The following is a 24,984-nucleotide window of genomic DNA, read 5'->3' on the forward strand; positions in this document are numbered from 1 at the left end:
TAATTATATCCTTTTTATTTCCCCTCATTACAGGGCACAGATCTCTCTATTGTACGAAAGATAAATAATACATGGCATGTGGTGGTGAAATAAACATTGAGAATACTTCTTAAAAATTGAGACATTAGTGTTTGTTTGCAAGGAGAGAAGAAAGTTTAATTTTCATAACTATTTTGCTTTGTTTTTTTCAAAAATAAAAAAAAACCTAAAAGCAGTTTTCTTATCATTAAGTGTCCCCATGAAGAAGATGACCATACATTCTGGTTTATGCTGGTTTATGGTCCGTTGTTACAGTGTTAATTATAACCAGTGCATGCTTTCACTCTTAGAACCATCCCATTTGGATGATAAATCATATAGTCACTCTATTTATGAAGACTTTAATGTCCAGGGTATAACAATTTGTTATAATTCACTTTTTTTTTGCATTGACAATCTTTACTTTATATCATTTACTAAAGTCATCATTTCCAAAATGAAACATTACTATTCACAGTCTAAAACACGTACTCCTTGCTATGAATTTCTATTGTTTACCTTAAAATATGTGTGTTTATTGTACTTTACATATTCTAAAAGTATATTTTAAATCACTAATGAAATGCTAATATCAAATATCTTGACTTGTAAATGATCATATGCCTTTCCTTTAGTTTCTTTGAATGGGGAATAGAGTGAAGCAAAAAGGCAGGTAGTACTTGGTATAGATATAGCAAAAGAGGGACGCCTGGGTGGCTCAGTGGTTAAGCATCTGCCTCCAGCTCAGGGTTCAAGTCGTGATCCTGGAATCCTGGGACTGAGTCCCACATCGGGCTCCCTATGGGGAGTCTGTTTCTCCCTCTGCCTCTCTCTGTGTATCTCTCATGAATAAAATAAATAAAATCTTCCAAAAAAAGGAAAAGAAACAGCAAAAGACGGAGACAAATCTTTGATGTTTATCAACATGATGAAGACAAAAAAAGTTTTTGTTAAGCTTAAGGGATTGCAGCATTAGTTGATCTATGTATGCTTCCGTTGCAGTGAGCACCTCCTTTAGAACTCTTCTTGTCTCCTGGAGATAGGAGGCTCCTTTCTCTTCCTATGGTGTCTTTTCCATACCCACATTACTGTTCAGTACAGAGAAGATACTTCTAGTTCCATCTTTGCCATTAGCTCTTGTTGGTCCCAATGGACTAAAAACTGGGGCTATACCTATCGTGGAAGCAATGTGCCTGCCATTGCTCCAACTCAGGGAAAATTTCCATTGCTTCATCACAATGCAACATCATCAGTGAGAAAGGGCTTTCTTTCTATGATTCTTTTTTTTAAGATTTTATTTATTTATTCATGAAAGACAGAAAGAGAGAGGCAGAGGCATAGGCAGAGGGAGAAGCAGGCTCCCTGCCTGCAGGGAGCCCGATGAGGAACTCGATCCCAGGACCCTAGGACCATGCCCCGAACCAAAGGTATATGTTCAACCACTGAGCCACTCAGGTGTCCCTCTATCTATGATTTTTTTTTCTCAACAACTATCCATTGAAGTATTGAATGTGCAAGGCACTTTGAGCAATACAGATGTTAATAAAATCAGCCAAGTCCCTGAAGCCTTGGGGCTTATATTCTAGGAGCAAGAAACAGACAATATATGCTCTTCAAGGAGCTTATATTTTAGGGGAAGGGGATAAGAATAGGGCTGGAAAGAGGCAGAAAAAAATAAAGAAGAAAAATTCCAGATAAATAAATCTTGTGTAGAGAGGTAAAATGAGGTAATATAGTGGAGAGTGATTTGGTGGCCACTTTTTGCTGGGCAGTCAGGGAAGCTTTCTCCCAGGAAGGGACACTGACATTGCCATCTGAATCACAGGTAGGAGCCAGTGTGCAAGAATCAGCTTGCCACTTTAAATTCCTTCTATGGAAAAATTCTCCAGTACCTAATATCTCTACTTCTTTGTCTCCTGTACAAGTTGGCCCTCATCCCACCCCTCCGCGACCTCCCTTTCTCACCCAGAATCTTCTGTAGATTTGAGGACAAGTGTGTAAATCTTTTTATCCTTCCATCCTGCTTATTATTAACTTTCTTTCTCTGAGTCTCTGAGTTTGTAAGTTGCTGCTTCCCAAATGGAGATGTCATGCTTATTGGTATAAGGGTTAAGGAGCAGGAGGAAGAGAGAAAGAGGCAGGAAAAGTCCCTTAAGATACCGTTGAAAAGGAAGAAGGAAGAAGGGGAGAGAAATGCAAAGAAAGAAAAGCAGATTAATCCTCAATGATGCTGAAGCAAAATGGAACCCCAGTTTCAGACAATGCTAAAGCTGATTAAGGGACATCCAATTCCCTCCTGTTCTAGTATTTTCTTCACATCTGACCTCCCTTTTCTTATCTTGAAGCAATAGGGACAGGCACAAGTGAGGTATAGTTTGGGGTTGTTTTCTTGGTTTACATGTGTGTTTTATCATTTTGTAAAATTAGGGATGTGTTTTTGCCAAAGTTAGAGAACAATTGATGATATAAAAAGGCTTTTGAGTTTTAGCATGTGGTTCTCATGTAATGTGGGCTGCTGTTTGCCCTGCTGGTTCAATCAAAGGGTTTTTCCAGCCCTTTTCCCCCTTTTTTATATTTTTTCAGTCATCCCCCCTTTGACATAGAGGCAGCACGTGACTATGGCATAGAGCAGAGGTTTTCAAAAATTAATTTTAGCAACTCATACCCTTTCTCCAAATGAAATCTGTTGCAGAAGCACAAAATGTAAAATAGGTGAAAGCAAATCTGCTGAAACAGACGTTGAAGGTCATGCCTGTCCCCAACAACCCTCTTCTGCATCAGCCTATGCTTGTAGGATGAAAATCCCAGTCTGGGGATTCTCTCTTCCAAACCTGGGTGACCTGGGCTCTGGCCCTCCTTGAAAGGCCAGTATCTTGGAATTGTACCCTCCATCTCCAACCACAAGACTGCCAGCCTAGGTGAAAGGGATCAGAACACCCTCAAACAACCTTACTTCCTGAACAGTTGCCTAAAAAGGAGCTCCTCCCAGAGAGTAATGGAGCCAGTTCTACATGTAATAATTAACTTGTTTCTTTCCAATTATTTTACCATAAATGTTTGGGTTTTGTTCAAGTTTATGCTCTTTTTGTGATCACTGAGAATAAAATATTGTGTAGTGAACATAATTAGATTTTATAAACCCAAAGATTGTCAAATTGCGTTGCGGTTTATCTCTTTACAAAGTAATTATACCAATTACAGAAGGTGATGTTTTAATGGGAAATGTTATCCACTTGGCAGACACTATTGATTTAAAATAAAAGAAGTGATTAAAAATAATTTGTGAATTTCTCTGGGTAAAAGCATGAAACCAATATAAAATAATTGGATTCTGATTCCTAGAATGGATTGTGTACCTCATTCTTGGAAGCTACAGTTAAGGCAATATCACAAGGAGCTCCAACAAAGGATTGACGGAATGTTATTATGTCTCTTCCTCACGGCTAAAATTACATCATTAAATCCCAATTAATGTTTCATGTTAAAACTCCTTTAGCCATTTTGCTAATTTCACTTTTCAACTTAATTTAGGATAAATACTCTGCATCTTTTATATCTCGTATTTCCATCAAATTTCTGAAGCTGCATTTCCTTTATGCTTATATTCAGGAAAACAACCTATTCTCTAATATTTATAATTAGCATTTAGCAGCACATTAAGAACTTTTTCTTAAATGGTCTATTTTTTGTTTGGGGTGGTAAGAGGATTCTGGCCTAACTTTACGAAAAGAAAAAAAAAAAGCCCACGATACTACACAAGTATTACAGAAACATAGCTCTCTCCTGAGATTATTGGGTCAAAAATTCAAGCAAAACAAAATGCTGTTTCTACCATAAAGGCATACCTAAAGCTAGTGATTCTATCAGAGCACAGGAAGGAAATCGTAGTCAAGCCCTGGAACCCAAGTGTGAGATACGGAAGTCAATAAACCTGACCGTTTTCTTTCTGTTCATATCCTGTTTGAGAATATTATTAGAAGTGAGAAAGAATACAACAGTGACATTTCTAAACTTAATTTTTAAGCTACATGGTAATTCATGAAAAAACACTTTAAAAAACTGTAAATGGGATGAAAAGTGACAGTACCTCTTCACACCCCTGCTTCCTGTGCCCCACCCCCTTCATCTCAAGTAGTGACTCTCAACAAGTTAATGTTTTTCTTTCCTTTTTTTTTTAACCCAAATGGTTAACATATGGTATTGCTCTGTGACTTGCTATTTTCACCTAGCAATATATGTTAGAAATCCTCACATGTTATATATAGTTTTGTCTTATTCTTTTCAGCAGTTGAATAGTATTCCATAGAATAAATGTGTTTTAATATATTTTCCTATTCTGTTAATGGACATTTAGATTGTTTCCAATTTTTCACTATTAAACCCATTCCTGGGGGCACCTGAGTGGCTCAGTGATTGAGGGTCTGCCTTTGGCTCAGGTCGTGATCCTGGGTCTGCAGACCAAGTCCCACAACAGGCTCCCTGCGGGAAGCCTGCTTCTCCCTCTGCCTATGTTTCTGCCTCTCTCTCTCTCTGTCTCTCATGAATAAATAAATAAAATCTTTAAAAAAAATTTCTGTAATAATTCCTTTTGTATATAAATCCTTACAGACACATGAAAACCAGTTGGCGGGTAGGGTGGGCGAGGGAGGGATAGATGCCTAAATGGATTCAGCAAGAATGGGAATATGAGGTATAGGACAGTAGAGAGAGGCAGGGAATGTTGGTAGCTGGTAGACGTGTGGAGTAAAGAGGAGGTGAGGAAAGAGCACTAGAGGACCTGCAAAGCAAGCACTGTTAGGGAGTGCAGGACCAGTGCTGTCCACCTACTAAGCAGCACTGACCCTCAATTCCCACCGTACTCCTGCTTTTGTTTCGGTGTTTAGGACTTCCTAGTAAGCATGCAAAATTTGATATTCACTAGATACTAAAGGATGTGATACTCACCCCAAACCTCTTCTTATCTGGATTTAAATGAAGTTTGGCCCTATTTTGGCCCTTTGGTATTCAATATAGAAGTTTTTTTTTTGTTTGTTTGTTGGTTTGTTTTTTTGGTCTCTGTTGCTGAAACTGAAAATCATTAGTATTTCATTAAATGAGATTAGGATTTTAAGAAGCTGCCAGCTGCCATGTATTTGCAGGTTCATTTTTCCTTTTTTAGTATTCATTGCACATTCCCTTCAATGTGCCACTTTGGAGACTGCAATTGATTGAATAGAGGAAGCCTATGCAGAACCCTGTGAGAGATGAGAGGGAGCTTACTAAAGCCCTGAGCAACGTGGAAAAGCAATTGTAATGCACAAAAAAAAAAAAAAAAAAAGACAAACCCAGAATTGCTTTGGAAACACAATATATGGTAGATTCAACTTATCTTCATCACTTCAATGAAATGTTCATTTTCAAAAACGCTCTTTAAAACTCTTGTGGGGTTTTTTAAATTTCCATTTTGTTTATTTTGTTTTGCTAAGCAATGGAAATCCTCATTTAGCAAAGAAATTGCAAAAAAGCTCATAGAACTACAAATGTACCTGCTGTTGCAAGTAGGTGAACTAAACTTTCTTATTTTATTTTCCCTTTAAGATCTTGGATTAAGGTCAAACAACCAGGAGTTTTCATTTCAGATCTACCCCACGCCAACTGTGTGACCTTGGGCAATCACTGGAGTTTCAGGTGTTCTCTCCTTGTCCTATTTTCTGTAACAGGGATTCTGACCTTGGTGTACCTTGCTAAAAGACTTGATTACCTGACCCTTTCTGCTTCCTTCAATACTTTCTTCACTTCACTCTACAGACACCATAAGCCATGACCTCTTTCTTTGACCACTCATTCTCAGCCTCTTTGTCTGCTTTCCCCTAGTGTCTCTGTCACATAAACATTGGAGACCCCACAGCTCAGGCCTTCATTTCTCCTTTGGTGATGTCATCAATTCTTGTGGCTTTAAGTACTCTCTATCTACACATCATGAAAACATATTAGTCTGGCTTCTACCCTGAACTCCAGACTCACTCAACAGTCTGTCTGACATCCATTTGTACGTCCTCATGGCCCGTAACACCCAAATGAGATGACCTGTTAAGCCTTCTGCTCTCACAGATATCCCCATCTCAGTAAATAGTATTGTCATTTTTCCAATGCTCACAAATCTAGGTATTATCCTTGACTCTCTTTGTTGCTGTTGTTCTCATTCTTCATGTCTACTCTATCCGGAAATCCTATCCACCCTACCTTCAAAATATATCCAGAAATTAAATCACTTCTTACTACCTCAATTTGATCACCCTAGTTCAATCACTATTACCCCTTGCTTGGGTTATTGCAAAAGTCTCCTAAAGTCTATCTTCAACAGCACAATTGTATGTACCTAAAAGATCCTGCTAAAACAATACTGGTCTGTTTAAAACCTGGAACAGCTTCCTATCCCACAAGCAATAGCAGTGTAAGTCACTATGGTGACCTATGAGGCCCTACCTAGTTTACCACTGTCTGTCTCACCGGCCACCCAGTAAGTACCTCACGGCCTTTGCTCTTGCTATTCCCTCTTCCTGGAATGCTCTTCTCTAAGATTGTTGCAATGCTCATGAACACACTACCTTTAAGCCTTCCCTAGTCACTCCATCTAAAATTGCAACCCTCCAACCACAGCCCATACTTCCTTCTCCTTTGCTTTTCCTTTGTCAAAACACTCATCACTATCTAAAATCAAGTATGCTGCATATTTTAGACATTAATCTGTTCACTCTCACCTACTATAATTAAAGATCCAGGAGGGCAGGAATTTTGTCTGCTTTTTCTTACCATAAATCTTTAATGCTTAGAAGAGTGCCTGCCACATAGTGGGGTGCTCCACAAATGTTTCTTGAAAGAATGAATGAATAAACAATGGTCCAATCTATTAATTCCATCTGCTTCATATGAGAAGGAGATCAATATTGCATGAAGGTATCCAATAGCTTTCAGACCTCAATGTATTTTCTGAGGCTCTATCATAACACTCTATTATTTTATCACTATCATTGTTGCTTCTCTGCCACCAAGTTAATTGATGAGAAAGCAATCATATGATATAAACAGAAGCATTTTTCTTTTCAACTGTGCAGTTTTCTTTTATTCCTTAGATCATTTCAACATGACAGATTTTTCAACCACCTTTTTTACTTTTGACCAAAACCGTTATTTCAAAGGGATGCATATGGTGCAGTTAACAATACCTCAGTACTCAAACAATATCTTTCAATTCTTCAAGAGGAAATGTTTTGAGCCACCGTGCTAATTAGATAGCTCTCTGGCTGATAACCAGGGCCAGGTGAATTACGTAATATATTAAAGAAAACGAGCAAACAGGGGCTTCACCTTACAGAACATTAATTAAATAGCTTACTCAGAAAAACAACAGCTGAATTCTAAAAGACTGGGCATTCCCATAGTTGATAGGAACTTTAGCTTAAGAAATGTCACTAAATTCTACCTAAAATAGCCAAGTAGAGATATTGCATAGAATGTGCTTATTTACTTGTTGTTTCAAATGTTTCAAATGTTGCCATCTAATTGTGTTTCAATTTAGAAAATCTTCATTTTCTAAGTGAAGCTGGAGGTTGGTTTGGTGATATGTGCAGGGTGCAATTCCTACTTTCCTGACTCCTAGTCCAGATCTCTTACAACCTACACCAAATTGGCTGTTTAGAAATGGACCAGTGGTTCTCACTCACCTAAACATTAGAATCACCTGGAAAAAAATTACCAAAGCCTGCTCACCATGCCAGCCTCATTGATATTTTTTCATGTGGGTATTTTATGCATTGCTAGGGTTGAGAACCATCCATTTAATTGTTCCTCCTTGTGAAAAGAAACTTTTTGCCTTTGTTCACTATTTTTTAGCAGCAATTCTTCCATCACCTTCTCTTCTCAGAGACAACTGATGTGGATCAGTGGAAGCCCTTTCCCCTCACTTTACCCCATCTACAAACTTGTGTTCACCTATCTTCTCCCCTTAGCTCCATAAAACAAAGAGGTACACATTTTCCCTGTCAGGCTAATGTCTCCACCTGGTACTGGACTCTTCCCCTCATCTTGTGCCACCTTAGGGACTGGCTATGGGTGTCTCTTTACATATCATATTCATTGTGTTCCCATTTACCAGTATCTGTCTCATAGTAAATATGATAGAGACTGCTAATTGTCTATTCAACAACTATTCTCACATTCTTACTTAACAGAGCTCCTCTAGCAATGAAGCAACAAGGCTTAGAAGGATTTCCAGGAAGTTTTTTTAAAGAGGGAGTCAGACAAATGGATAAATCTTTTCCCCTCCTCTCTCCCCCTTCCTCCTTCCTGACTGGAAATTGGGCATGATAGCTAGAGCTCCAGCAGCCATGTGGGACCATAAGGTGTCCTGGAGATAGAAGCTATGCACTGGGTATAGTGGAGCAGAAAGATGGAAGAAGGCCATGTCCCAGATGATTTTGAGGAGCTTCCCTGGAGCATCTATCTCTTACTTTTAAGATGAGACTACTATTTTTATTTATTTGTTTAAAGATTTATTTAATCTCTACACTGAACATGGGGCTCAAACTCATGACCTCAAGGTCAAAAGTTCATGCTCCTCTGACTCAACGAGCCAAGTGCTCCAAGAATAATACTTTTAAATCACTGTTTAAATCACTGCTTGTCCTGCTATCTGTATCTGAATTAATCAAAATGAATGCAATAGGCCATCAGAAATTGTTTTTTCAAAGAGTGGATAGAGTACACCCTTATGGTGGTCATATATTGTCTCCCCACTTTCCCTTTTCTAAAAACTACCCCTTTCCTTCTCCACATGTTTCTTTGGTGTCACCCTGGTCAGCAGGCTGCAGTTGACTGTAGGAATGAGCTAGGGGCAGATGGGGCTAGGCAGAGAAAGAGCTCCCATAAATCTGTGGGCTCCTATAAATCCCAAGGACACTGGAGAGGTCCCAGAGTCAGGCTTCTACCCATCCCAAGGAAACAAAGATAAGACAATAAAAACAAAAATAAATAAATAAATTAGGCTCCCTAGCTCCAAAATACTAGAGAGTACCTCTCTTTGATGGTTAGCAAGCAATCACAGAGATTCACCAGACCATATTCATTCACCATATGTCAATCACTCGAGACAGAACAAAGAAATCTCAAGGCTGTGGGCTCCCTGGCTAGGTTCTCAATAAAAGGCCAGCCAAAAAGCCCTCAGTGGCAACCCTGTCCAGACCCCTCTCACTTTTTTTTGATAAATTTATTTTTTATTGGTGTTCAATTTGCCAACATATAGAATAACACCCAGTGCTCATCCCATCAAGTGCCCCCCTCAGTGCTCATCACCCAGTCACCCCCACCCCCCGCCCACCTCCCTTTCTACCACCCCTTGTTCGTTTCCCAGAGGTAGGAGTCTTTCATGTTCTGTCTCCCTTTCTGATATTTCCCACTCATTTTCTCTCCTTTCCCCTTTATTCCCTTTCACTATTTTTTATATTCCCCAAATAAATGAGACCATATAATGTTTGTCCTTCTCCAATTGACTTACTTCACTCAGCATAATACCCTCCAGTTCCATCCACGTCGAAGCAAATGGTGGGTATTTGTCGTTTCTAATGGCTGAGTAATATTCCATTGTATCATAGACCACATCTTCTTTATCCATTCATCTTTCGATGGACACCGAGGCTCCTTCCACAGTTTGGCTATTGTGGACATTGCTGCTATAAACATCGGGGTGCAGGTGTCCCGGCGTTTCACTGCATCTGTATCTTTGGGGTAAATCCCCAGCAGTGCAATTGCTGGGTTGTCCCCTCTCACTTCTTAGAGCTTTCTCTGTATCTTTGCTTAATAAACTTCTATCACTTTACTCATTCTCCGTTGTCCGCAAGATTCATTCTTCGACTCCATGAGACAAAAACTTAGCTCTCCCATATCAATGTGAGGTATCCTCATCCAATGTGGATGAGTCCTGCCCCAGGACTTGCCTCTGGTCATAACAATTGGGCTAGAGGTGCAAACTTGACCTAAGCTGGGCCAATCCAAGTCTCTCCCCAGGAGTTTTAGAAAAAAGAGACTCTCTTCAGTGACAGAATTTTAGATGCAAAGTTTAGAAGCTGTTGTCAATCATATTCTTCTCCATGTGACCAGAATAAAAAGAGGATGGTCTGCAAACATAGAGTGAAAAGAATAAACATGAGCAGAAAAGGCCAAAGAGGAGAAATGGAAAGAGAATGCTAAATGCACCTGTATCCTTGGTCTTAATTATTAATAAAGTTCAATCACTTTCATGATTTACAGTATATGAAAAACCTTTATCATACAGTTTTTCGCTTAAGCTTCTTAAATTGCATTTATTTATGATTGAGAGTCCTATTATAGGGACACCAGGGTGGCTTAGCAGTTGAGTGTCTGACTTTGGCCAGGGCGTGATCCGGAGTCCTGGGATGGAGTCCCACATCGGGCTCCCCATAGGGAGCCTACTTCTCTCTCTGCCTGTATCTCTGCCTCTCTCTCTATCTGTATCAAATAAATAAATAAATAAATAAATAAATAAATAAATAAATAAATAAATAATTTTTTAAAAAAAAGAGAGAGTCCTATTATAATCCCTTAGAATAAAAAAGAAAAAAAGCTTTCTATTTTGCTCCCAGAATCTGTATCACTTTCTTTTAATAATGATTAGCAATGATGGTGTTTGTTTTATCGTGTACACTAATTTACCTCATATGAATAGGGACTATAACACAAAGATATATTTGATGTTATTTTCAGTAAATTACTGGAGTTAAATCTCAAGCCATCCTGACAATTTCTCCCTACTTCAATTTCTTTGCAATTACAGAGAGCTCGGCAATAAATGCTTTTCAGCTGAAAGAAAACAACATAAATTTTAAAAGCCTGTGAAGGACCACTAGCTTTCATTATCAACTCATTGTGGGTCCTATTTGGAAGACTAAAATAGAAACCAAATTCTAATGTTTTTCTTTTTATAAATGCATATAATTATTATCTTTCCATCTCAATAATTCTGCCTGGATAAAGATATTGCACGTTATCTAAGAAGAGAAAAATCCCTTTAAATTACATGAATGAGCTTCAGAATGTAAGTAAAGTATGGGTAACCAAAATGTTCAAGTGAAGTGATGCAAATTTCTTTTCCTATGCCGACATAAACAAAAATCTTTTGCACAGAACGAAATTTTATGTGGTAAAACGTGTAAAGGAGAAAGCAGTTTATCTGTGTTTGCACAGGAATCAGGTAACTTTGTCATAAACTGGGGAAAAAATGACTTGAGTGTCACCTCCCACATCTCCTGGTGTGAACAAGCTTAAAGGCTACTAGTTGCCATAACCTTTAGCACATACACTTGACAAACTAAATCTCAGTGCACAAATTGAAAAAAAGTATCTACTATAAATGATATCTATATCATAGATACTATAAAAGTATCTACAAATTTATAGTGGGCTCTTCTCATGCCTTATTTACCTTCCCAGCCTCTTGTGAGGCATTATAATCTCCATCTTATAGCTGAGGAGACTGAGTCAGAGAGATGTTGCATCTCTTGCGTAGCTTCTGAAATAGGTCACCTCAGTCCCACCATGTCCCTCACTGTGTCCTACTGTGAATTCCTCATGGTATGGGAGTTGCTGTTTAAATTGTTCTTTAAATTAACATTTGCATGCAAGGCTGGAATCTTATTCTTGGTAATAATAATATGTACTGCACCAAGAATATACCAATTACACCAAGAATAAAAGTCAGCAGGTATTTGTGAAAAGAGGAATTACATAGGGCACACCTGTAAAATAGTTACAGCTTTGGTAATAACAATCATTTAAAATCTAGGCTTGACCACCAAATGCATCACATGATCCTGAATCGAATCCCATACCAAGAGTAAGTAAGAGGGGAGATTTTCTGTCGAGATTATTATTAGAACAGTCAACAAAATAGTAATACAAACTAGATTATTTTTAAAATGCTGTATTGATGTTAAATTTACTGCATTTGATATCTGTAATGTGAATGCTTAAAAATGTATCTTTATCTATATGAACACATATTGTAGTATAGCTAAAAGACAATAATATATGCAAACAACTTCTCTTAGATGGCTTAGTAAAGAAATTTTAACAAACATGCTTCCAGATATGGAATGAATAAATCATGGGAATAAAAGGCACAGCACAGGGAATATAATCAGCGATGTAACAGAGTTGTATGTATAGTAGCTTCACTTGCGGTGACCATAGCATAAAGCACAGAGAAGGTGAATTACTATATTGTATACCTGAAACTAATGTAACATTCTGTGTCAACTATATTCAGATAATTTTTTTTAAAGAGAGAGAAATTTTATCAAAAAAAGAAGAGGGAAGGAGAGGGGGGGGAAACAGTGATAAAATATTAAAAATAAACTGGTAAAATATATAGGAATTCTTTGTATGTATTGTTTTCAATGATTTTTTTGTTTGAAGTTATTTCAAAATATAAGGTTAAAAAAAAAAGAGTACTAGGTTTCAACCTAGAGTCCTGAGTACAGGTTCAGGTTTCCTATTAGGCACCTGAGTGGCATCTGTTTTTCACATAACCTCTCTGGACCATGTAAAACACAGAAGTTCTGTGTTAAATGTGGATTGGCATTCCATTATAGGAAATAGCTCATGCATTCCCCTACATTGAGTAGTTTTGACTTTTTCACTATTACTAACAATGTCACAATGAGCAGCTATATACATGCTTCCTTGTGCTCATGTACAAGCTTGTTCTAGAGCTAATCCACATCTATCAATGGGGATAAATTCAAGAATATAAGAATGAGTGGGGGAAAAAAGCACACTGCAAAAGGATACATTAATATGATTCCATTTATAAAATTTTTCAGACATTAAAATACACCATAAAAGTATAAATCATACACTGGGTTGATACACACCAACTTCACCATACAACTTACCTAGAGGGGAGGGCAGAAAGAGAGAGAAGAGTAGGGCAGGCTTTAGTTGTATCTATAACGTTTTATTCCTAAAAGACAGACAGAAGGCAGGCAGGGAGGAAAAGGGAAAGAGAGAGGAAAGGAGGAAGGAAGGGAGATACAGAGGGAGAAACAGAGAGTGTAATAAAAGGGTTCAGCTAAAGAATCTCTCAGTCTCTTCTAGGTCTAATGATCTATATTCAAAGTTAGATTTGTTACCTTAACAAACATTATCAACTTTAGCCTGCTTATGAGTGTGTGTAGACATAATTTAACAGAATTCAGTAAACACATATTGAGAAAATACTTTATGCAAGGCATTGAGCTACCTACCAGGTAGTCAGAAATAAATAAAACTTAGTTTGGCAAGTTTTGAAGGAAAAAAACCTCTGATATTGTATTAAAGAAAAAAGGTTGGTTAATCATTTCCTTAAGATAATAGAACTTAAGCAACAATTAAAGGTCAAAAAGAATAAGGGTGTGAGGGGAAGGGCAGGCATTGGAGAAATGTCCAATTTCTGCTTGTCCTTCCTGCCCAAGGAAGTTACAGCCCAAAAGAAAACACGTTATTTACACATTAAAATTGACTGGTAATTCATTCATAACTACAACTGAAAGGCATGTTTTGAAATAGCAGAAAAACACAAGCAAAGAAAAAATATTTTTGATCCAGGACTGGTATCACTTAACGTAAAATGAAGGGGAAATTTGGTAATTATCCACTGAATTTCTGTAACTTGATAACCAAACTGGATAGTTCAAGCAAAAAGTGCACCTATACTGATGTGCACATATGATTACAGTGAAACATATTTATCTATTTCTGAGAGTCACCTTATGTAGAAATGAACAGGAGTTTATCCATCAGGTCTCTTTGGGTACTAAAGAGTAGAAAACCTGACTCAATCGAACTTAAATGAAAATGGAAATTTATTGGATCAAGTAACTCAAAAGTTCAGGGGTAGATTTAACTTCAAGTACACTCTGACCCAGGTGCTAAGGCAATAGCATCAAGTCTCAGTTTCTCCCAATCTCTTAGCTTGTCTTTCCATAATGTTGGTTTTATTTTTAGGCTTCATGCAGTAGCCACAACAACTCCAGACTCAGGTCACTCTTACTGCTAGCAGCCCCAGGGGAAAAGAGATGGTCTCAGCTGAGTAGTTCCTACATAAATTCCAATAGTGTGTTTGGCATTACATGCATCACGTGTGTATCTCTAAACCAATCACTAGGGATCCCTGGGTGGCACAGCGGTTTGGCGCCTGCCTTTGGCCCGGTGCGCGATCCTGGAGACCCGGGATCGAATCCCATGTCGGGCTCCCGGTGCATGGAGCCTGCTTCTCCCTCTGCCTGTGTCTCTGCCTCTCTCTCGTGTGACTATCATAAATAACTAAAAATTTAAAAAAAATTAAACCAATCACTATTGCACAGGAATGCAATGCTCTTATTGGCCATGCCAAGTCACATGCCCACCAGAGGAGCTGAGGGGTTAGCTTTACTATCAGCACATATAGGGGAGGAGGGGCACTCAAGGAACACTTCTCAGACTTTAATGAGCATTAAATTGCCAGGAGAACTTTTAAAATACAGATTCTAATTCAGTAGTTCTGGAGTAGGCCCACAGAGTCTCCATCTACAACAACCTGGCCATATAAAACTCCTAAGGAGTGTGCTAAACGGCTATAAGAATTGCAGGTGTAGTTAGCTGCAGGCTGGACCAGCTACCTAAACTAAGGGCCCTGTGCAAAATGAAAATGTGGGGCCCTTGGAATGCCTAGGTGGCTCAGTGGTTGAGCGTCTGCCTTCAGCTCAGGGCATGATCCCAGGTCAAGTCCCTGGGATCTTGAGTCCCTTGATCCCTTGATCTCAGGATCAAGTCCCACTTCGGGCTCCCTGCAAAGAGCCTGCGTCTTCCTCTGCCTATGTCTCTGCCTCTCATGAATAAATGAGTAAAATCTTAAAAAAAAAAAAAAAGAAAGGAAAGAAAGAAAGAAAGAAAGAAAGAAAGAAAGAAAGAAAGAAAGAAAAATGTGGGGTCCCTTATTTAAAAATTATTAAGAATTCCTAGAAGTCAATAGCAAAAATTAAACTAAGCACAGGTCTTTATTCAGTATGTGGCCTGTACAACTGTACAGGTCACACACCCATAAAGCCAGCCTTATTTGCACACTTCTGTTTTGATGAGTTTGAGGCTAGAGTGGGATTGCTGTGAATAGTAGGGGAGGGGTTGAGGCAGATCTTGTGATCTTCTCCGCTGTTCTTCCAAACAGATGTAGCCTCATCTCTGTATAAATGTTGAGCCTCTATTTTAAAACCATCTCCCTGAAGGAACACCAGTTGTTAGCCTATTTGTGGAACCCATATATCTCATTAGAAGAGCCCTGAATGCTTACCACATCCTTAATTTCCTTTCTCTACAACAGTGCCTGGGATAATTTTTTTTTTTCAAAAGGACACATTTCCTTTTTTTTTTTTTAATTTTTATTTATGATAGTCACAGAGAGAGAGAGAGAGAGAGAGAGAGAGAGCCAGAGACATAGGCAGAGGGAGAAGCAGGCTCCATGCACCGGGAGCCCGACGTGGGATTCGATCCCGGGTCTCCAGGATCGCGCCCTGGGCCAAAGGTAGGCGCCAAACCACTGTGCCACCCAGGGATCCCTGGGATAATGTTTTATAAATATCTATAAACTGAGCCAATAATTTTAGTAATAGTTAACACTTGGCACTATTAGACATTTAAATGGTAGCATCACACCGTGGTTTTAATTTGCTTTTCTCTGATGACTAATGAGGTAGAACTCCTTGTGTATTTTTGGCCTTGCAAATATCTTCTATATTAGTTAGCTGGGACTATTATAACAAAGTACTACAGACTAGGTGGCTTAAACAACAGAAACTTATTGTCTCACAATTCTAGAAGCTAGAAGTGCAAAATCAAGGTGTCAATAGGGTTAGTTTCTTCTGAGGTCTCTCTCTTTGATTTGTAGCTGATGTCTGGTTCTCCCTGTTTTTACATGGTCTTCCCTCTGTGTGTGTCTGTGTTCCAATCTCCTGTTTTTATAAGGACACCAGTCATAATGGATCAGGGCCCATCCTAATGACCTCATTTGAACTTAATTACTTCTTCAAAGATTCTATATCCAAATACAGTCATATTCTGTGGTAATAGTGATTAAGAATTCAACATATCAATGGGAGGGCACAATTCAGTCCATAACACCCTTTTGTAGAAATGTCTTTCAAGTCTCTTGCCCATTTTTCTTTTGAGTTGTTTGCTGCTAGGAGCTTTTTACACATTCTGGATTTTGTCCTATTAACCCTCTTTTCTCTTTGGACTCCAGGTGGATGTATGTTAGACCTCTTTATTGTATCCCATATGTCCTTTACCTACATCTTTGATCTTTCCCTGCTTCAGTCAGAATATTTTATTCTGACCTACATTCCAATTTGCTTATTTTCTCTTTAGCCACATCTAATCTACTATTAAATCAATCCATTTAGTACTTTGTATTTTTCAGTTCTAGAATGTCCACTTGATTTTTAGTTTTTAGCTCTCAGCCAAAATTCTCCATCTTGTCATTTAATCTCTTAAACATATTCTCCTAGTTATTTTTATTTTTTTAAGATTTTATTTATTTATGAGAGAGAGAGAGAGAGAGAGAGACAGGCAGAGGGAGAAGCAGACTCCATGCAGGGAACCTGACATGGGACTCGATCCCGGGTCTCCAGGATCAGGCCCTGGGCTGAAGGCAGCACTAAACCACTGAGCCACCCAGGCTGCCCCTACTAGTTATTTTAAAATCATGTCTATAAGCTCCAATATTAAATAAAATAAAAACAAAAACTCCAATATTTGTATCTCCCTTGGCTCTGTTTCCATTTTCTTTCTTATTTGGGTCAATCATTATATCTGTAAGCTTTGTTATTCTTTATTGATTTCTAAGCATTGTACATGAAGAATCACATGGCTCTCTAAAAGGCTGGAATACACACACCTAGGGAAAGTAAATCTTAAAAATATTTTTTGGGGCACCTAGGTGGCTCAGTTGGTTAAGCATCTGACTTCAGTTCGTGACCTCAGGATCCTGGGATAGGCCAGCTTTGGACTCCCTGCTCAGCAGGGAACCTGCTTCTTCCTCTCCCCATCCCTGCCCTCACACATCCCGCTGGCATGAGCTGGTATGTTCTCTCTCAAATAAATAAATAAAATCTTTAAAACAAAAAATAGGGGCACCTGGGTGGCTCAGTGCATGAGCATCTACCTTCGGCTCAAATAGTGATCCTGGGGTCCTGGGATCAAGTCCTGCATCAGGCTCACTGCAAGGAGCCTGCTTCTCCCCTTGCCTATATCTCTGCCTCTCTGTGTCTCTCATGAGTAAATAAATAAACTCTTAAAAAATTCTTTAGAGCACTACTGCTTTATTTGTTTATATTTTATTTAAGTTCAATTTGCCAACATATAGTATAACACCCAGTGCTCATCCCATCAAGTACCCTCCTTAATGCCCATCAACCAGTTACCCCATTCCCCCACCCACCTCCCCTTCTGCAACCTTTTATTTGTCTCCCAGAGTTAGGAGTCTCTCATGGTTTGTCTTCCTCTCTAATTTTTCCCCACTCAGTTTCCCTCTTTTCCCTTATAGTCCCTTTCACTATTCCACATGAGTGGAACCATATCCTGATTGTCTTTCTCCGATTGACTTACTTATTTACTTACTTACTATCACTCAGCATAATACCCCTCCAGTTCCATCTACATTGAGGCAAATGGTAGACATTCATCCTTTCTGATGGCTAATACTCCATTGTATGTATATATACCACATCTTCTTTATCCAATTCATCTGGACATCCATTCATTGAAGGACATAATGGCTCCTTTTACAGTTTGGCTATTGTGGACACTGCTGCTGTGAACATTGGGGTGCAGGAGTCCCACTGTTTCACTACATCTGTAGAGAATTACTGCTTTAAAAACACTCATTTTCCACAACACCTCAGCCAAATCTGTATATATTTTAAATTATATAATAAACTTCCTCATGAAGTTGGGCTTCAGATACAAGTATAGCCAGCAGCATGAGCACTCTCTGTGAGCAGCCTGATGTGACAACTCTGCCTAATGGCAGTTTGGAGACTTTTTTTTGTGGGGAGTGTGTGTGTTTGAAGAAATGAACAAATTTGACCAAGTTTAGAATTGGAATAGTTGGAATAATTTCAGTGGGCTGTGGACTATAAGGATAGTCTTTGGTTGTCTGGTGCTGGAACATGGGATAGTTTAAGGCAGGGGAAATACTGGTTTGATGTGTGGGAATTAGGTAAAAAATTACATGTTTGTAGATACAAGCTTTGGATTATTTGGTGTTATGCACTGAATGTTTTTCATCTTCCTCAAATCCATATATTGAAGCCCTAACCCCAGTGTGATGGTGTTTGGAAAATAATTAGATCTAGATTAAGTCAGAAAGGTGGCATCTTCATGATGGAATGAGTGCCCATCGTAAGAAGAGGAAGAGAAAGAGAGATTTCTCTCCACACACATGTACTGAGGAAAGGCCATGTGAGCACACAGTGAGAAGGTAGCCATAAACAAGCCAGGAAGAGAGTTCTCACCAGGACTGGAATCTGCTGACACTTTGATCTTAAACATCCAATCCTCTTGAACTCTGAGAAATAAATGTCTGGTTTTTTAGCCATCTAGCCTGTGGTATTTTTGTTATAGCAGCCTGAGCTGATGAAGACAGTTGGCTTTTACATGAAAGGAGTTTTTAGGCAAGTTGTTTACTATTTCAGGAATCAGTTCATTATGGGAGGGGCAGTCTCTCTTGGGGCCCTCAGGTCCCCAAATGTCAAAGCATCATAAGATACAGAAAATGAAAAGCAGATTAATACAGACAGAAGTCCCCAGAAGCTGAAGCAGTAGAGAGAAGTTGAGAGAGAAGGAAATAGAATCTGAAATTTCTTTTTTTTCAGACCCAAGTTTATTGAAAGAATAACTTATATTTCTTGACTATTTCTCATTTATTCCTCACCAACTACAATTTGATTTTTTCCCTTACCTAAAATCTAAAAAAATCCCTTTCATGCAGATAACTGACTTCCTTGATGCCAAATCAATTGATACTTGATTATATCAAAGCAGGTGATATAAATGATCACCTTCTCCTTTCCCCTTGCCTTCCACAGGTAGGCAGTTTTGCTTGCCTTGGTACTCTTTTTGTACCTAATGGAAATTTTGATCAAGCACCCTAAAATTTCATCACACACATTTGCTTATGTATATACTCACTCTATTAAAATGTAAGTTGCCTAACTATGAGTTTCTATCCTTTATGTTTACAACTGCTTCTATTTTTAAGCTAACACAGACTAAGTTCCCAATTAAACTTTTACAAACAAATTTAATGACTAAAGGTATTCCTTTGAAGCAGAACTTAACATTCTGGACTGTTCCTTCCCTTCTTAAGCTAGCTCCTTCCTCAGATTCCATGGCCTTATTATTCTCTGCCCCTACCTCTCACTGCTTCTTGTCTATCTCATATTTCATATCCTTTACTTCAAAAAATTATTTATTTGAGGGGAGGAGGGGCAGAGGGAGAAGGAAAGGATCCTCAGACTCCCCAGTGAGCATGGAGCCAGATGCTGGGTTCAATCCCAGAATCTCGAGATCATGACCTGAGCTGAAATCAAGAGTTGGACAATTGGGATGCCTAAGTAGCTCAGTGGTTGAGTGCCTGCCATTAGCCCAGGTTGTGATCCTGGAGTCCCAGGATCAAGTCCCACATGGGGCTCCCTGCATGGAGCCTGCTTCTCTCTCTGACTATGTCTCTGCCTCTCTTTCTGTGTCTCTCATGAATAAATTTTATTTATGAAAAAAAAAGAGTTGGACAATTAACCAACTGAGCCACCCACGCAGCCCATATTTTCACATCTTTTAAAGGTGGTGTTCCTAAGGGTCCCAAGAACTTTATAAAACTTCCCTGGATGATCTCATATACTTTCATGTTTTCAATTACTACCTTCATGCTGATGCCTTTAATATCTTAAGCCTTAAATAGATCTCTCTTCAACGTTTCGGGCTTACATAGCCAGCTGCCTATTAGACAGGCTTCATACCCCCAAACTGCCTCAAACTTATCATGTCCAAAGCGGAACTCATCATCCTCTTTACCAGAAATGATGCTCCTCAGGTTTCTTTATCTCCCAAGCCATCCTAGACTCATTCTTTTCTGTAACATACCATAATCTCCAGGTCAAACCTTAGAGTATGTCCCTAAATGTCTCTCTTTTTTTTTTAATTTATGATAGTCACATAGAGAGAAAGAGAGAGAGAGGGGCAGAGACACAGGCAGAGGTAGAAGCAGGCTCCATGCACCGGGAGCCTGACGTGGGATTCGATCCCGGGTCTCCAGAATCGCGCCCTGGGCCAAAGACAGGCACCAAACCGCTGCGCCACCCAGGGATCCCCCCTAAATGTCTCTTAATTCCATCCTCTCTGCATCTTTCTGCCCCATTTGCAGAGTACTCATTCTCCTTCCTCCAAGTCATTTTCCTCTCTATCTTAAAACTTAGTGACTTAAAAAAAGGATTGGGTCAATGTTTTCAGCCCCTCAATAGCTCTCTATATCCTTCAAGATAATTATCCTTCCCTAATCATAAAATGCCCTTCGTTTATCCTCTCCCTGGAAGACCCTTCCCATTTTATCAATCTGCAAGTCTCCTGTCCATATAATCCTCCAATCAACTTTAATGAGTGCTTTTCATGTGCAAAACACTGGGACCTGTCTCCCCATTTCACAAGATGGCCACTTTCATAGAATTTATCAGGCTCTATTGTGATTACTTATTTATAGGTCTCTTTTTTTCCTCTACCTTACCGAGGTATAATTGAGAAATAAAATTAGAAGATATTTAAAGTATACAACATGATGATTTGATATAAATATGCATTGTGAAAGGATCCCCCCACCATCAAGTTAATTAATACCTATATCTTCTCATACATTTATCTTTTTGTGTAAGAACCTTTAAGTTTGCTCTCTAATCAAATTTCAGTGTGTCTCTTATTTGTTTCCTGTGAGTTTATCATAATCCTCAACCTATATCAGGCATTTCACAAATTGTTACTAATGAAATGAATAGCTGAATCTTTCATGGGTCCTCACAAAGGACAAATGAGTATCTTCCCAATCTGACTCGCCCTATATTTCAGCTCATTTCCCAGTACTCTATCCCATGAATCTTGTTTCACAGAAATTACTCTAACCTTCCCAAGCTCAACCTGCACTTTGACTCATTTTTTTTAAGATTTTATTTATTTATTCATGAGAGATACAAAAAGAGAGAGAGAGAGAGAGGCAGAGACATAGGCAGAGAGAGAAGCAGGCTCCATTCAGGGAGCCCAATGTGGGACTCGATCCCAGGACTCCAGGACCACACCCCGGGCCGAAGGCAGGTGCTCAACCGCTGATCCACCCAGGCATCCCAACTCCTTATTCTAACCATACTATTCCACGCTCCTTGGACCTGCAAAGTTCCTATTCATTCTTCTAGACCCATTTCAAGTGTTACATCATGTGCAACTCTATTTTTGATCTCTTCAGTATAAGTTAGATACTCTTCTGATTATTCCCATAGCAATGCATACATTCTAAAACTTACTCTTACACATATGTTGTGGGTTTTAAAAAATATATCTTTATATCTGTTTTCTTCACCAAAATGAGAAAAGACCACTGAGGAGGGCACTTGATGGGATGAGCACTGGATGTTATATTATATGTTGGCAAATTGAACTTAAATAAAAACAAATGTAAAAAGTATATATCAGAAAGGGAAAAAGAGAAAAAACTGAGGACATGAAATGTCTACATATTAGTAATTGGCACTGTAAACCAAATGAGTGGTTGAATGGCTAAACAAATGTTTAAATATAGATGTTAGGGAGGCTAAATTAGCAAAAGAGTAATTAGGGGTAAAATACAAAGACAATGGGGATGCTGGGGCGGCACTGTCAGTTAAGTGTCAGACTATTGGTTTCATCTCAGGTTGTGATCTCAGGACTATGAGATCAAGCCCAGTGTTAGACTCTGCACTGAGCTCAGAGCCTGCTTGAGATTCTCTCTCCTTCTCCTTCTGCCCTTCCAACTCATACTCTCTTTTTCCCTCTCAAATAAATAAATATTTAAAAAAATACAAAGACAATCGAGAGCTGAACTATGCTCTAGTATTGATAGAAATAGTAAGAATATCAAGGTGGCAAGGTTAAAAGAATTTAACAATCAAGCAAAATTAAGGAGAAAGAACAAACACGGGCAGCCCAGATGGCTCAGCAGTTTAGTGCCGCCTTCAGCCCAGGGTGTGATCCTGGAGACTGGGGATCAAGTCCCACGTCTGGCTCCCTGCATAGAGCCCTGCTTCTCCCTCTACCTGTGTCTCTGCCTCTCTTTCTGTGTGTGTCTCTAGGGAATAAATAAATAAATAATCTTAAAAAAAAAGAACAAACAAAATTATTCTAGGTCAATTTTATTCAGTTATGCACCTCTGAAAATCTGAAGAAAGTTAAGGGCATTCACTCCTTTTAAAATGCACATATGCAGGGATCCCTGGGTGGCTCAGCAGTTTAGCACCTGCCTTCCACCCAGGTCATGATCCTGGGGTCCTGGGATCAAGTCCCGCGTTAGGCTGCTTGCTTGCTTCTCCCTCTGCCTGTGTCTCTCATGAATAAATAAATAAGTAATCTCTTAAAAAATGCATATATGCTCATTCACAAACTTGTTTTGCAGGTGAAATCAGGAGATACCCTTCCTAAACACCCCCCACTAAAGTCCACACACAGCTACTCTAAAGTTGTGAGATTAGATAGATGGTTTGGAGGATGGTGACAAAATTAACCCTCTCCAAACACTTTGAAAAATAGCTGGTTTATAGGAGTGGAGGAAAGTTGGGTTTTGAGAATACACAAGACCTTAGAGTGTGCAAGGTTTTGACACCTTCGAGGAGACCTTTGGGGAGCATGTATAGTTTCTAAGAATGCTGAAGCATATTTGAATCCTGAGGCACTGTTATATAAGCAAGTCACTTAGAAGTTAGTCCAACTGAGCACCTCGCAAATAAAACTTAAATTCTTTATACACTTTCCCTAACAAAGTGAAAAAGATCAGCTTTGGAATGGGTAGATGCAAAAGAAAATCATGACTTTAAAGGCTAATTTAAATTATGAATCCAAACAAGCATTTCTTTATGAGAAAATTAGTAGATACATTCCTTCATCTTGAATATCAAGATTTACTGTGTTGAGTTTGAAATGCTATTGGGCTGTGGAGGCAGGGATGCTCATTAGATAGCTGAAATAATTATTGGAAAAGAAACTGAAATTACGATATGGATTTGAGAGTCATTCCTGCTGAGAAGTGAATTTCACATACCTATGTATGATATTACTAAGTATGATAAGTAGAATTCTGCAATGGCCCCAGGATTCCTGCTCCCTCGTATTCACACTTTTGTGTAATCCTCTCTCCTTGGGTGGAGCTAGCAACCTATTTCTAACCAATAAAACATGGTAGAGATGATAGACTATCGTTCCTATAATTATGTTACTTTATATGGCAAATGTGAAAATATTTTGCAGATATAATTAAGGTCCCAAATAAGTTAACTTTGAGTTAATCAAAAGGGAAATTATTTTGGATGAACCTGACCTTAGATAAGCCTTTTCAAAGAGAAACTGTAGCCCTTCCTGAGTTCAAAGAAATCCTCTCCTGCTGGCCTTGAAGAAGCAAGCCATCATGAATTCTATCACTACATGGAAATGAATTCTGCCAACAACTCTAAGCTTGGAAGAAGACCCCAAGACTCAAATTATACCACAGCCCTGGTCAACACTTTGTAGCCTCTGAAACCTTGAGCAGAGAACTCGGCTGAGGTGTACCTAGACTCTCACTCACCACAACTGTAAGGCAATAAATATCTATTGTTTTAAACTGTTACATCGGTGGCAATTTGTGATGCAACAGTAGAATACTAACACCCCAAGGGAAGAAGAATATGGAGAGAACCAAAGAGGGTTAAAAAAAATTCTGACACATATACCTACATTTGAATGTCTAGGAAAAGAAACAGGGACAGTAGTGGGTATTAAAAGGGGGTGGTTGCTTTAGGTTGGGCTGCTATAATAATAATATTGAAGACTGGATGGCTTAAACATTTATTTCTCACAATTCCAGAGGCTGGAAGTTTGATATCAGGGTACCAGCGTTATCAGATGCTAGTAAGAGTCTTCTTGGTTTCATCACAGTATGAGAGAGCTTGGTCTCTTCAACCCTTTATAAGGGTACTAATCCCCACCCTGGAGGCTCCACCCCAATGGCCTCATCCCAACCTAATTACTTCTCAAAACCCCACCTCCAAATATTATCACATTGGGGATTAAAGGTTCAACATATGAATCTGGGGTGGGGAAACCCAAACATACCATCCATAGCAGGTGGAGACTTCTAGATAATAATATAGCAGCTGACACAAGAAGCTGTCTTTAACTACAAACACACAGAAATTTGAAATATTTTTTAATTGTTTAAAATACAGGACCAAGGGGCGCCTAAGTGGCTCAGTCAGTTAAGTGCCCAACTCTTGATTGCAGCTCAAGTCATGATCTCAGGGTCATGAGATCAAACCCCACAACAGGCTCCATATTCAGCATGGAGCCTGCTTGGGATTTCCTCTCCCTTTCCTTCCATGCCACCCTCCCCACCTCCCAATACCCCACTCAAGCATATATACTCTCTCTCTTTCTCTCTAAAGGAAAATAAAATAGGGACTTAATCAAGATTAAAAACTTCTGCAAAGCAAAGGAAACAGTCAATAAAACTAAAAGACAATGTACAGAATGGAGAAGATATTTGCAAATGACATATAGATAAAGGGCTAGGATCCAAGATCTATAAAGAACTTACCAAACTCAACACCCAAGAAACAAACTATCCACTCATGAAATGGG

General features: G+C 38.9%; 1 protein-coding gene across 5 annotated transcripts in view; it reads right to left on the bottom strand.

The window, feature by feature from the left end:
• LOC129497394 (ESX-1 secretion-associated protein EspI-like) overlaps positions 1-24,984 on the bottom strand; it is a 97,564-nt gene that overhangs the window by 57,978 nt on the left and 14,602 nt on the right. For 2 of the 5 annotated variants that reach the window (XR_008661930.1, XM_055306257.1), the window contains exon 3: positions 9,404-10,169. The exons of the other annotated variants lie outside the window; for them this stretch is intronic. Coding sequence is in view for 1 of the 2 variants with exons in the window: in XM_055306257.1 (XP_055162232.1) it covers positions 10,129-10,169 (41 nt within the window). In the remaining variant the exon portion in view is untranslated. Of the gene's footprint in view, positions 1-9,403; positions 10,170-24,984 lie in introns of those variants that run through there. 5 annotated transcript variants of the gene reach the window in all.

The sequence above is a fragment of the Nyctereutes procyonoides genome, unplaced genomic scaffold (genome assembly GCF_905146905.1).
Source record: "Nyctereutes procyonoides isolate TBG_1078 unplaced genomic scaffold, NYPRO_anot_genome, whole genome shotgun sequence".
NCBI lineage: Eukaryota > Metazoa > Chordata > Mammalia > Carnivora > Canidae > Nyctereutes > Nyctereutes procyonoides.